This window comes from Notolabrus celidotus, chromosome 20 (assembly GCF_009762535.1).
Source record: "Notolabrus celidotus isolate fNotCel1 chromosome 20, fNotCel1.pri, whole genome shotgun sequence".
Lineage (NCBI taxonomy): Eukaryota > Metazoa > Chordata > Actinopteri > Labriformes > Labridae > Notolabrus > Notolabrus celidotus.
This window is the reverse complement of record NC_048291.1, coordinates 11,126,528-11,141,540: the sequence shown is the minus strand read 5'-3', so window position 1 is coordinate 11,141,540 and position 15,013 is coordinate 11,126,528. Positions and strand designations below refer to the sequence as shown.

The 15,013-nt window shown below is 41.0% G+C and overlaps 1 protein-coding gene across 1 annotated transcript in view; it reads left to right on the top strand.

Moving 5' to 3' along the window:
- Positions 1–15,013, top strand: part of tbl3 (transducin beta like 3) — a 25,240-nt gene extending 10,227 nt beyond the window's left edge. Inside the window, exons 16-23 of the mRNA XM_034710967.1 lie at positions 277–347; positions 2,922–3,078; positions 3,854–3,912; positions 4,727–4,830; positions 8,347–8,421; positions 8,860–9,018; positions 9,658–9,751; positions 14,139–15,013. Of these exons, the coding sequence (XP_034566858.1) occupies positions 277–347; positions 2,922–3,078; positions 3,854–3,912; positions 4,727–4,830; positions 8,347–8,421; positions 8,860–9,018; positions 9,658–9,751; positions 14,139–14,517 (1,098 nt within the window). The 3' untranslated portion in view covers positions 14,518–15,013. The remainder of the gene's footprint in view (positions 1–276; positions 348–2,921; positions 3,079–3,853; positions 3,913–4,726; positions 4,831–8,346; positions 8,422–8,859; positions 9,019–9,657; positions 9,752–14,138) is intronic.

The window sequence follows — 15,013 nt, the reverse complement described above, 5'->3', positions numbered from 1 at the left end:
CGCAAGAAAATGAGTTCATCCTGATCTTAGTTAGGGGCTCTACAGAACAGCTTACTAAGTTTTTGATATTTTCATACTTTAGTTTCAGAACAGTTCCCTCACTCTTTGAGAGTATGGACCATCTTCTGTTGGTCAATTACCCTCATTTAATTAATTTTAAATTAAAGCCCGAGTTTTTGTAAAAAAAAATAGTGTATGCGTTCTCACTGTACTCATTTTTTTGTGGCTATAAAGAAGGATTTATAAAGGTTTGTTCTTAATTTTTAATTTCTCCAGACGTTCGAGGGTCACGACGCATCCGTTCTGAAGGTCATCTTCGTGAGCCGAGGCACTCAGCTGCTCACCAGGTAACTTCATCATCCTCCATAAAATCACATTTGTACACTTTACTGTTCCTCCACATTCAACTCTAGCGAGAGGTTTGGTTAGGAGAAACCGTGCAGAATCATTGAATTCAAAAAGGAAAAGAGAGCTCCTTGTTATCTCAGATGACTGACTGTAATGACATATCTTGCATTGCTCTCTTGCACAGAAAATTGAGGAATCAGGGAAGACATTTTCTTTACAAAACTGTAGCTGCGTCACAATTCATACTACATACTCATCATGCTCAGGGAATTTTTTTACCTTTTTTTAACCTATTTTTTGTAACTTGTACCTAAGCTAAAGAAGGAAACTAAAGCTTTGGGTTGTCCGAGCAGAAAATAAGAGAGAAAAATCCCCAGAAATGTAATACTTTTCTTTAAGTTTCTTCTAATGTCACAAAACTCACTCTTCATGGTCTATAATTGACTCAAAATAGTGCAAAATAGCTGTAAGAAGCTCCGCGACTCCTTGTTTCATCCAACTAACAGACAAAAGGCTATACAGTCCGGCTCACCATTATTGGCACCCCTGAAGTTTAAGTACATAACGTGGAATATCTTCTGAAAAAAATGAATCAAGTGAAACATTTTTTTTCTATAGAGAACTTGTGTTTGATACAAAAGAGAAATGACAAACAACAGTTTAAAACAATAAACAATGGGAGGAAAAAAAAGAAAAACTTAAAGCTTGCTGTGTCACTGGTATTGGCACCCTTTGCTGTAATTCAATATGGAAACACATTGTGACTCACCTGTGGTAAATCAAAAATAAGAATCACCTGGGATAAATTGCCTGTGCCCATGTGACATGAATTAGACAATGAATGATGACTTCCATGTTTTAAAAAAGCCATCTGTTGTCCCCTGTTCCTGTATCACAATGGTGAAGACAAAGGAGCTGTCTGAGAACATCAGAAGTGCGATAATTAGCAAACACAAGACCTCCAAAGGGTATAAGGCCATATCCGAAGACCTTGGTATCCCTGTTTCAACCGTGGGTAATGTTATTAAGAAGTTTGCCAAGCATGGAACTGTCAAGAATCTCCCTGGACGTGGGTGGAAGAGAAAAATTGATGAGATAAGTCTTCTTATTGCGAATGGTAGAAAAAAACCACGTCAAACATCCAAAGACCTGAAGGTCAACCTGGAACAGTCTGGGGTCATGGTTTCAACAAGTACCATACGCCGCACACTAAACCAAACAGGGGTTCATGGGCAAAGGCCAAGGAAGACACCATTGCTGAGGAAAAGACATAAAAAGGAATGACTAATCTTTACCAAAGAGTACCTGCACAAACCACAATCCTTCTGAGAAAATGTTCTGTGGACAGATTAAACAAAAATAGAGCTTTTTGGCAATGCACACCAACAGTGTGTTTACAGACGGCGCAATGAAGCCTACAAGGAAAAGAGCACCCTACCAACAGTTAAGCATGGTGGAGGATCCATAATGCTGTGGGGCTGCTTTGCTGCATCTGGTACTGGAGGCCTTGAACGTGTCACAGGAATCATGAAATCAGAGAATTATCAAGACATTTTAGAGCGAAATGTCCTACCCAGTGTAAGAAAACTTGGTTTGACGAAGATCATGGGTCCTCCAGCAAGACAAAGACCCAAAGCACACATCCAAGAGCACACAGGAATGGTTGAAAAGGAAAAAATTGACTGTTTTAAAATGGCCAGCAATGAGTCCTGATCTCAATCCGATTGAAAATCTTTGGTTTGAGCTGAAATCTGCCATTGGGGAAAAGAAACCTGCAAATGTTCAAGAGCTTGAACAATTTGCAAAGAAAGAGTGGGAGAAAATACTGAGAAGTGCAAGAAGCTTATAGATGGCTACAAGAAACGTTTGGAGGCTGTCATCACTGCCAAAGGGTCTGCAACCATATATTAAAGAAGGGTGCCATTATTGCTGCACATGCTGTTTTTTTCTGTTTCTTCTTTAAAATTACAATATTTAAGTTGAAAAAACTATTTTCTTTGTTAAAGTACTTTGGAACTCCAATTAAAAGATCTTGGTGATATAACTTTTGTACATTTTCATTTATTTCTGAAGATATTGTAGAGGTGATGCAAAAATTGAAGGGGTGCCAATAATGGTGAGCAGGACTGTATGTATGAAGTCCAAATTTCATAAAATATATCTAGCAGTTTCCACCAAATACTGTCTCTTTAAGAGTTTATTTTTTCAACACTGTTAACATGGTTAGAATCAGTATGAGTTGTGGATTTGGTCTGTTTGGTGTCTTGTTTTTTTTTTTTTTTTGTATTTATATGTTTTTTGGCATTTTTCCTTTATTGGATAGGACAGCTGAAGTGAGACAGGAAATGTGGGGAGCAGAGAGGGGGAGGACATGCAGTAAATGCTTGAGGCTGGAATCAAACCTGCGACCTCTGCCACGAGGGCTATAGCCTCTGTATATGGGGCGCATGCTTAGACCGCTAGGCCAACGACCCCCAATGGTGTCTCTTTTTGACAGTAATGTCAGCTGTTAAGAGTCTTAACTCTTCAAACGCAGTACTAACCAAGTATTCCTCATCCTGCTCTCTCCTCAGTGGCTCAGATGGTTTAGTGAAGCTGTGGACCATAAAGACCAATGAGTGTGTGAAGACGCTAGACGCCCACCAGGACAAAGTGTGGGGTCTCCACAGCACCCGCAAAGACGACAAAATGGTGACCGGCTCGGCAGACTCTAACATCACAGTGTGGCTGGTAGGTGTCATCTGAGGGGAGTGGTCTTTAACCCTCCTGTTATGTTTGTTTCTCTGGAACAGCATTAATGTTCCTGGGTCAATTTGACCCGGGGCATATTCAATTATCCAAAAGTGTCCATTCAAATCAATATATAGTTCATTGGTGTTCTTTAATTCTCACAGATCATGGTTCAATGAGGATAACTCACTCATTTTTTATTAAAATTCAAGTTAGAACTTTTTTTGTTCTTTGGAAAGCCCTAAATTTAAATACAATAGTTTTAAATGACATAGATTTTTGTGTATTTCCTTTTTAAATTTTGAATCTTTTAATTTTTATGAAGTGATGTTGATAAATTAACAAGAGACACCTCTTCTCTCACATGCTGCCCAGATTTGTATGCTGCATTTAGCAGGTTTGGAAGGCATATATTTCCTAGACTTTAAAAAGCAACATAACAGGAGGGTTAAAGAGTCCACACTTGTTATTGATGTCCACATTATTCTTTAGTGAAGTATCAAAATCAATGCATGAACTAAAGACAATTTCAAGCTCAAAGCTCAAAAACAGCAAGAAAGCATAGTCTGTCTTTGATTTCCTCAGAAACATTTGAAACCATTGCTTTGATAAAGTGATTAAACAATAATGACCATGCTCTCCTGAAAGACCTGCAGAAAACTGAGACAGACCTGCTTTACCTACTCCTATATCCACCCAGGTGGCTTTACTCTTCTAATGGAGTTTAAAGAAATATATGTTCCTACAAACATGTTATTTTTTGTTCCCCCTCTAGGATGTGACTGAAGTGGAGCTTGCAGAGGAGCAGGCCAAGCAGGAGGATCAGATACTCAAGTAAGTTGCACACAGATTTATATTTTAAGCCATAAAAAAAAGGGGTCACAGAGCGGGCTGGCTGGTGTCATTCGTTCCACCCTCTGAAGAAGTGGACAAACAAAGTCTTGTCGTCTTTCTGTCTGAGGCCAGAGATGTCCTTGTTGCTCAATCCTGTTTGTCTGCGACTGTGTTAAGCTAAGGTCTGACCTGAGAGAAGGTCAGGGTTGATTGTGTGCTGCAGCTCAGATAAGAAAGAAGGAATTTCAGGACTCAGACACTTGTTTAGTTTAATGTGTGTATATTTGCTCACTGATGTGTGTATACGTGCACTCAGAGATGTGTGGTCTTTCTGGTAAAATAATCCATCACTGTCAGGCTGCAAACAAATCCTAACTCTTATTCTATCCTGATACAAATATTTGTTAGCACTTAATCCACCACATTTTTGAACAACAGATGAACACAGCTGGAAAATGGTGTTATTACAGCTCTTGCTGCAATCATTTTGAAGGAAGACTGAACTGAACGTCTTCCTTCTTCTTTTCAGCCTCTTGTTATGTAACGACAAAAGGGCCCATTGTTTCCAACCAGACATTAATAGTAAAACAATCTTGTTGCTCATTTGACTTTGTATAATTTATGAGACGTTCTTTTTTACTACTGCGAAACCTACCAACGCCAAAAGTACACGTGACTTTGACTTTTTATCCTTTTTCTTTCATGCTTGGGAACAACATTTAACTTCTGTAACATTAAAAACTGAGAATCTTTGTGCAGATAGTTTTTTCTTACTGTGTCTGAACGTGTGTGTTTGTTTACCTCGTTTGCCAAGGCAACAGGAGCTGTCCAACCTGCTCCATGAGAAGAAATACCTGAAGGCTTTGGGTCTCGCCATCTCTCTGGACCAACCTCACACGGTGCTCACTGTGATCAAAGGTACTATGTGCGGCCACTAGTTTTGAAGTGGAAATCAGAGAAAGGGGAGATGGGATGCGTCTACTTTATCATGTTGTGACTTTCGTTTTGCATGTATACTGTGTAAACATTGTCTTCCTGTAGTCTGTGTTCCTCTGAGACGTTGTATCCCCTCTGTAAACTCTGCATTTCTGTCATTCCTCTGCCCATTCAACTGTCTTTTCTTTGACAACCTGCTGTTTTATCTCTGTCATCTGCCTTTCTGGATGGCTCCTCTCTTTAAGAGTTTGGTAACTCAAGCATTGATGCATCCCTCAAAGAGTAGCACATTTTGTCCTGTCCAGTGACTCAGAGATGAGCAGAACGAAGTCAAAACTCATCATACAGATATGTGCAGTAGCATTTGTCAACCTCGAGTGACCCCCCCCCCCCTCCTTGAGACTTTGGGAATCCCAGCTGGCACAAGAATAAAGAGGTTTCTGGGACACAGGTTATTTTAAAGCAAGCGTATGCAACAAGTTTGTTTATTTTGTATCTGGGTTGGTATCTTAGTATATCAGTTTCAACAATGGGAGTTATGTCTTAATCTGAGGATTCAAGACTTGAATGAATACAGTGGTGAATCAGCAAACATTGCGTTGCAAAACAAAAGGCTTCCATTCTTCTCGGTCTGGAAAAGATAATGCAAAGTGGTATCGATGACGATGATAGTTATGTACTACTGTTTCATAACCCTGTTTCATAACCCTGACTCTGATTATTTTAGTTTCCACGTGTTTTTCTATTTTTAGCACGAAGAGATATAATAATGTCTGCATTTGGTCAGTAATTACAAGCTGGTTCCCAGGTGTCTTCAGATATTATTCAACACCACTGACTTTTACTCCCACTGACATCGCTCGCTTTACTCTTATTCAATCAACCAGAAATGTTTTTGTCTGATCAAAAGGGTTCTGCCTCCTCTATGTTGACATGTGTAGTGCCTGAGGTATCACTTCTTTTGACATTTAGTCCAATCAACATACTCACCTTAGTAACCCATCGGTTTTGTTGCATTATATAATAGGGTTAGGCTGTCAATGCAAAACTGTAATTTAGCTACTCGTTCAATTGCCTGTCACTTTAATTCCAGGTTTCGTGTCAGACGAGGTCCCCTTTAATCTTATTCAAAATTTCCGCTCATACATAACTTGCATTTTATAACCCAAGGTTTTAAAGGTGCAAAGGTGTTTCACACCATGTCCATCCATCCATTCATCCATCCATCATTCCATCCAATCTAACATCCATTCATGTAGCCAACATAACACCCATCATCTATTCATCCAATTTAACATCCATCCATCCAATCTAACATCCATTCATGTATCTAACATAACATCCATCATCTATCCATCCAATCTAACATCTATCCATCCAATCTAACATCCATCCATTCATCCATCTAATCTTACATCCATCAATCCATCCAAAATAACATCTATCAAATCTTACATTCATCTATCCAACCAATTTTTCATTCATCCATCATCTATCCCTCCAATATGACATACAGTACCTCACAAAAGTGAGTACACCCCTCACATTTCTGCAAATATTTAATTATATCTTTTCATGGGAGAACACACTGTCCGCTCAAAATAACTCAACACACAGCCATTACTGTCTAAACCACCGGCAACAAAAGTGAGTACACCTCTAAGTGAAAATGTCCAAATTGGGCCCAAAGTGTCAATATTTTGTGTGGCAACCATTATTTTCCAGCACTGCCTTAACCCTTTTGGGTATGGAGTTCACCAGAGCTTCACAGGTTGCCACTGGAATCCTCTTCCACTCCTCCATGACGACATCACGGAGCTGGTGGATGTTAGAGACCTTGCGCTCTTCCACCTCCAGACCTGAACCAATAGGGTTCAGGTCTGGAGACACTCCATCACCTTTACCCTCAGCTTCTTTAGCAAGGCAGTGGCCATCTTGGAGGTGTGTTTGAGGTCATTATCATGTTGGAATACTGCCATGTGGCCCAGTTTTTGAAGGGAGGAGATCATGCTCTGTTTCAGTATGTCACAGTAAATGTTGGCATTCATGGTTCCCTCAATGAACTGTTGCTCCTTAGTGCCAGCAGCACTCATGCAGCCCCACACCATGACAATCCCACCACCATGCTTGACTGTAGGCAAGACACACTTGTCTTTGTACTCCTCACCTGGTTGCCGCCACACGTGCTTGACACCAACTAAACCAAATAAGTTTATCTTGGTCTCATCAGACCACAAGACATGGTTCCAGTAATCCATGTCCTTAGTCCGCTTGTCTTAAAAAAAATTTTGCAGACTTTCTTGTGCATCATCTTTAGAAGAAATGTGAGGGGTGTACTCACTTTTGTGAGATACTGTAAATCCATCCACCCATCCAACAGTCGATCCATCCATACGTCTAATATAATATCCATTCAATCTAACACACATCCATCCATCCAATCTAACATCCATCAATTCACCCAATCTAACATCCATTCATCCAATCTAACAATCAAACATCCATCAATTCTTACATCCATCACATCCAACATTCAAACATCCATCCTTCCTGCTCTGTCTTTCGTCAAAGTGCCTTCAATCATTTTGCCCTATCTTGATCTCAGCTGTAGGGTCACCTTTAATTGTTTTATTAGCAATCTAACACCCATCCATCCGATCTTACATTCATCCCTCCGTCCAATATAACTTCCATCCATCCATCCATCCATCCATCCAATCTTACATTCCTCCATCATCTGTCCCTCCAATCTAACACCCATCTATCCATCCATCCAACAGTTGATCTAACATAACATCCATCCAATCTAAAATCTATCCATCCATCCAATCTAACATCCATCCATCCATCCATCCATCCAAGTTAACATCCATCCATTTATCCAATCTAAAATCTATCCATCGATTCAATCTAACATCCATCCATTCATCCAATCTAACATCCATCCATTTATCAAATCTAACAATCAAACATCCATCAATTCTAACATCCATCACATTCAACATTCAAACATCCATCCTGCCCTCTCTTTTGTCAAAGTGGGGGGGCAATCATTTTTGCCCTATCTTGATCTGAGCTGTAGGGTCTCCTTTAATTGTTTTATTAGCTTGGAGTGTTTCAAGTTTGAAATACTGACCGGTGTATACGCAGGTTTTACTGCTGAACCCTGATAATCTCTTTATTGATTTAATGTTTACTTTTTATAGTGGGTTGTTTGTCTTTGTCTTTTTCTTTGTGTGAAACATTTTGTGCTGCTGTCTTGGCCCTTGAAAAATTAGGTTTTGTATGTCATTGGGAATAATCCTGGTAAGATCAAGGTGAACTACATTAACTCCACCAATACTGTTAAGGGTCTTTGTGGGCAAGGACCAATCCTGGCTATAATTGGGCAAGAGGCGGGGGGTAGAGCTGTGAGAAGACTGGATAATATTGTTCATGAACTATTACTTTTCATCTGTGATCTCCATAACTGACGTGTTGTTTCCATGTTTCTTTTAGCGATCCGTCAAGGAGGAGAGGAAAGTAAAGAGCTGCTGGAGAAGACGGTGCTGAAGCTTCGAGTGGATCAGAAAGGTAAAGGGTCTCTATTGTCCTCTACAGAATTATACAAGGAAAAATATTTAAAAGAGGTGGTTTTGAGGGTTAAACAATTCATTTCTAATTAATCTCAGTTTGTGTGAAATGTGCCATACAAATACAACTGAATTGAATAGCGGACAACTAAAATCAGGTGTCACAATGTTTTTAACACAATCTGGAGGTTTTGTTCCTTATTGCAGAAAAGTAGATGAAGTTGTAAAATTGATGGATATCAATATTAAAAATACTTTGAATTTCATGGCTTACTGGCATTCCAAAGATAGAATGACCCACTTCATGATGACTGACATATCAACAACCTGAGAAAACAATGCCTGCCAATGCCAAATGTATTGAAGTCTCTCAAGTGTATTTTCTTCTTTTAACTTTCCAACATCACTCAACCCTGTTTTGACTTCCACCCCCTCCTAGAGTCACTGCTGCGTTACTGCGTGGTTTGGAACACCAATGCCAGAAACTGTCAGGATGCACAGGCCATCCTGCAGGTGCTCCTCACACACCTGCCGCCTGAGGAGCTGCTGCTGTACCAGGGCACCCGCACACACCTGGAGGGACTCATCCCATACACAGGTTAGCGGGTGACATCTGTTTGTGTATGCTAGAGGAGGAGGGGAATTATTTTATCAATTGAATACAGGTCATGTGCAGAAGGGATTAAAATACTCCTTATATGGACCTGTATGTGAAAGCAAGACCTGCATCCACACCCTAGGATATATAAAAGTAAATGATAACAAGAAAACACAATGGAGGGAACAGCCGGGCCAGCCAGAGGGCAAGGCGTGAAGATGATGACATGAAAAGACAATTTAAAAACAGGGTGGGAACATAGTTTTGTTGGCTCGAGCACCAAGCGTGGCAAGCTTGCATGTTTCAGTGATGGAAAGTAGGACTGGACTCAAAGATGTCAACAGGCGAATGAATAGAAATAGGGCATTGGGGGCGCTGGTGGCCTAGCGGTCTAAGCGCCCCACATACAGAGGCTACAGTCTTTGTAGCAGGGGTCGCCGGTTCGATTCCCTGACTGGTTGACCATTTCCTGCATGTCTTCCCCCACTCTCTACTCCGCATATTTCCTGTCTCTCTTCAGCTGTCCTATGGAATAAAGACAACCCCCCCCCCCAAAAAAAAAAAAATATATATATGCATATATAAAAGAAATAGGGCATTGATGATTCCTGTATAATAATTCATGCTTGTCTCCAACAGAGAGGCACATGCAGAGGATCGGCAAAATGCTGCAGGCGTCCATGTTCTTGAACTACATGTGGCAGAAGATGAGAGTGGCTGGAGCTCCATCCAGGTGAGAGAGCCCTGCATTAAAATGAGGAAACCCTGTTTTAGTCCGTACAAAATGGGGGCTGTGTCTGTTAAGTGTTCACTATTGTACCAGTGAGACAATGAGAAACATGTAAGCAGGTCAAGATGAAGTAACACTAATGTTCAAGATGCATTAGTCACCACAGCTCCACTCAGGCATCACTTATACTCAAAGTCCACAAGCACTCCACTTCTTTTGTTATATTTAATCAATGAACTTTATTCGTATAGAGCCAAATCACAACAAAGGGTATTTCAAGGCATAGAGCAGAACTAGATGGTAATTTTTGCTATATTATATAAAGAGACCCAACATCAATCTAAGACCTGCACCAGTTGGGTTCAAGCAGCTCGAAGATTAATACTTTCCTTCTATTATTTAGGGCACCACCTCAACAAGCGGGCGTTCTCTCGTCTAATTACCTTGATAATTAGATTTGATTATGTTTAATAATTTGGATCAGCCTCTATTATTATATCTGAAAAACATCTGACATCATCTGAAATCATGAAGTCAGGAGTTCTTCACATGCGTATTGGCTAAACCTACTGATGAAATGAGTATACAGACAACTTCTCTATGGTATAAACAGTTTATTTAATGAAAGATTTATAATAGTGGGACAAACGAAACACACAACGAACAGTAGACACTGATACCTTGAGATATTGATTATTAAGAGGCTTGAAACAATAATAAGATATGTCTGGGCTATAGCAATGTTGGATATGTATATAGAATCTAATTGGTTTAAGGAATTAAAAGGGGAAAAGGCGTTGATTTCTATTCCTAACTTTAAGCTAAAAGGGGGTGACAAAACTATAAAAATAATAGAGATACGTGAGACTGAAAAACAGTTGGGCTTAAGCAGGTCCACGGCAGCAGGCAATTTGCAACAATGAGCTACAGGAAACTACGGGTCAAGGGAGCTGAAAAACCCCAGAAAGGTATTCAACATATACAACTGGAATTTGTCTCAAAGATTGGAGTGAATAAACTCTGACAAAAGCCCTTTTCACACAAGAAAAACTCCACAATAGATGATTTCCGGATCTTAAGGCTTTGAAACTTTCAGCACATAGCTGTTCACACATGCCAGAGATTCTCTGTGTCAGACGCAGTCCCACAACTCTGCTCATGCTCTGTTTGTTTGAGCTGAAAGGGGTTGGCTGTGTTGGGTATGCAGGAGAAGTCGTCTTTTGTGATGATAAATGTTTCTGTGGTAGTATCACTTCAACATGTACCAGCACATCTCCACAAAACACAACTTATACAGCAGAGATGCTTCAACATAAACAAAAAAATCAAAGCTGACATTTTGGGGGAGGCAGTAGCTCAGTCCATAGGGACTTGGTTTGGGAACCGAAGGATCTCCGTTTCGAGTCCCAGTATGGACGAAGTTTGGCAAGTGGACTGGTGGCTGGAGAGGTGCTGGTTCACTTGCCTGGGCACTGCCGAGGTGCCCTTGAGCAAGGCCCCGAACCCCCAACTGAAAAAATTGAATTTCCTCCCTGGGGATTAATAAAGTATGTTTCTCTTTCTCTTTAAAAAGAGGGCTAGCAGGGAAGATGTTACAATGTTACAATGTTACAATGTCATTTAGCAGACGCTTTTATCCAAAGCGACGTACATATGAGAACAAGAACAACACAAGCAAAGATCTAGACAAGAGGAAACAAGATCAGCACGAGTAACAAAGTGCTTCAAGTCAATTTGGGTGCAGGTACTGCCAAGCAGTGTAAAGGCAATGCACAAAAGTAAGTAAGGATTTTATTATTATTTTTTTTTTTTTTCAAAATGAGGAACATCTACAATGAAGCAACCAAACAATTTAAGACCTTCTTTTATCATCATCAACAATTAACATCACCACAATAATGACCAAAGTACCAAGTGCTGGGTCACTCAAGAGCTGAACACAGATTCCCAGAGTAGAGCAGGACAGTGCGAGTCAATTGTAGCTGGAAGACATGATCTGCCACTGGGGACAACAGTGGAGAACAGTCTAGCTAAGTGCATAGTGCTTCTTAAAGAGCTGGGTCTTTAGCTGTCTTTTGAAAGTAGAGAGGGACTCTGCAGATCGAATGGAGTTGGCCAATTCATTCCACCATTTAGGGGCAACAGAAGAGAAGAGTCGAGCTAGTGATTTTGAGGCCTTGTGTGCTGGGAGCACTAGGCGTTTTTCAGAGGCTGAGTGTAGCGGCAAGAAGGGCAGTAGACCTGGATGAGGGGTTCCAGGTAAACTGGAGCGGTTTTGGTGACTGCTTTGTAAGTCATGATTAGAGTTTTGTATCTGATGCGAGCTGCAACTGGAAGCCAGTGTAGCGAAATGAGCAGGGGAGTGACATGAGCTGTCTTAGGCTGGTTGAAGACCAGACATGCTGCTGCGTTCTGGATCATTTGCAGAGGTTTAACTGTGAATGCAGGGAGGCCTGCCAGTAGAGAGTTGCAGTAGTCAATGCGTGACATTACAAGAGCTTGAGCCAGGAGCTGTGTTGCGTGTTCTGTCAGGTAGGGTCTGATCCTCTTGATGTTATAGAGGGAAAAACGGCAGGACCGAGCAATCGAGGCAACATGAACCTTGAAGGTTAGCTGGTCATCGATCATGACACCCAGATTTCGGGCAGACTTAGTGGGCATGAGGTTTTGTGATCCAAACTCGATATTGATCTGTGGGTCCATAGTGGGACTGGCTGGAATGATAATAAGCTCAGTCTTGGACAGGTTGAGCTGTAGGTGACGTTCCCTCATCCATTTAGAAATGTCAGCAAGGCAGGATGAGATCCGAGCTGAGACAGTTGTGTCGTCAGGTGGGAAATACAGCATGGACACAGTTGGGGATTAAAAATATGTCTGTTTGCGTTCACACATGAAGCCCTGCCAGGGGGATATATTTACTGGCCAGGCTGATTTTTTGCTTAGCTACTGTAACATAATTTAAGTGGTATTTCAGTTTTCCTTGCAATTTCATGATTCTGTTTCTCTGAGGAAAAATATGTTCCAAAGTGCCTCCTCTTTGTCCTTTTGTTATTATGCTTTTGTGTTTTCTTTTCTTGTATGTATGTTGCTGCTGTTTTGCAGCATTCCTCTCATGACTTAAATGCACTTAAATGCCTATTCTTGTGTCTTAAACATCAAACATACCAAGCACACAACTCCCTATGGCTTAACCATAAGCTAACAAATTCCATTTGAAGACAGGCTAAATTGCCCATCAGTGAATTGCACTTGCACATATTTGACCCACTGGTGCAGGACGTTAACAGATGACACATTTTTGCTTTAGTAATAAAATGGGAGCAGGTTGTTTTTAGGCAGGTCAGTATGAATGCAGCCATACTGGAAATGCTGAACTCAACCAAACTTAGTGTGAGGTAAAGAGGCGGGGTTTAGTCTCCGAGCCAACAGCTACAGTATTCTCGACTGTCAATGAAGTCAGTCATGTTCTTAAATGGGCAAAACTTGTAATCTTAATATCTTCTGAACAATAGCGTTAGAAAAAAAATCACCCCCTGTACAGTGTGTGCCGATAGAGAAATTAGCTATTCAGACCTTTTTTCTAAAGATAGGTTTTTTGGGCATTTCTGCCTTTATTTGATAGGACAGCTGAAGAGAGACAGGAAATGTGGGGATTAGAGAGTGGGGGAGGACATGCAGTAAATGGTCGAGGCTGTAATCGAACCTGCAACATTTGCAATGAGGGCTGTGGCCTCTGTATATGGGGCGCGCACTTAGACCGCTAGGCCAATGGCGTCCCAGACCTTTTTTGAATTGGTGTGTATGTGATTTCCGGTGTTTCCGCAGCCAGCCTCAAGCAGATGCTTCATGAATTGCAGTTTATAACACTTCTGCATGGACTGCGTATTTTTGACCGGAGGTTCTGTCTTGTCACGGACGCTGGAACGTACGAAAGCCCTATTACTTCCTTGTTTCTCCATCCACCACAGTAAAAGTGCCTTCAGTGTTGTGGTCCGTACAACATACTTTATTCCGGCTCGGTAAAAGGGAAACTGTTCTTTTGTGGGTCAAATGTGACATAAAATACAGCATGTAATCGATCCAGCAGCAGACTCCTTCTTAGACAAAGACTGTGGTTTTGTTTTTGTTCTCATAGGAATCCTAAAGTGGAAACGTTGGTTTGGTTTTCTACATGGCAGCATTCTTACAGTTAAACCAGACATGATACCAGTTTTTTTCTCATCCTGTTTGAAACATATCATTAGGGCGGGAGGTAACACTGATAGGCCGCCAAGTCGAGGGCAGGTGAAACTTATACAATACACTGTTAGGTGTCATCAGTTATTGAATAAATGTTGTAGAAAAGATGACAGTTTATGGTTTTAATGTTTCTTTGTTTCATTTTCTGTAGCATGGACCAAGATGAAGAAATGGACACCACCCCTCTTGCACAGCCTTTCTTTACAATCGACAAGGAGAAAGGAACAAGCAGCAGCAATGAGGAGAAACAAGATGGAGATGATGTCGATGACGCACAGGATGAAGACCCAAACTGCCAAATGGAAGAAGAGGACGAAGAGGACAATGAGGTCAGCGTCACCAGGAAAGCATCCATGAAGAATGGCCGACTAGAAAAAAACGGAGAGAGCACAAAAACAAATGGGAACCACCACCACTCCGATAGCGGGGAGAGTTCAGAAGAAGACGAAGATGAAAAGGATCAAACTGTAAAAGCAATGAAATGTCCCCCAGTTTCTTCAACCCCACAATGCCAGACCATCAGCAGCTGACATAGATCTTCAAACTCATGACAGAGGACTCACTTCTGCCAGGAAAAGAAGCCCAGGAGGTGCTCTCATCTGGGACCAATAGCTGTTGTGATGCATTGAATCTGTGTCAGTGAAAGAAGCGACATAGAGACAGGTGTGGAAGGGATGATAGAGATAATTTGCCGTTCTGAATGATAAACAACTTTCTCACTTGTGCCAAAAACTAAATTGTGCATCACTTCTTCCCGTCAGAGTCTGAGCGGATTTGATGAAACTGTGTCAGCCTCATTTTGTCAGACACAGAGGACATAATGGAGTAAAGGATTAAGACACTTCATTGTTTACTTTGGGGCGTTGATCCAGGTATATGCACAGAAACCAGCATGCTTTGTCTTGTCTTGCAATGCTGTATAGTCCTGATCTACCGGCTCAACCACAACACAAAAGGTCTCTTATACAACCCTGATTTTTTTCATGTAATGACTGCTGATGTTTATGAAATAAAAAGTCATCTTTG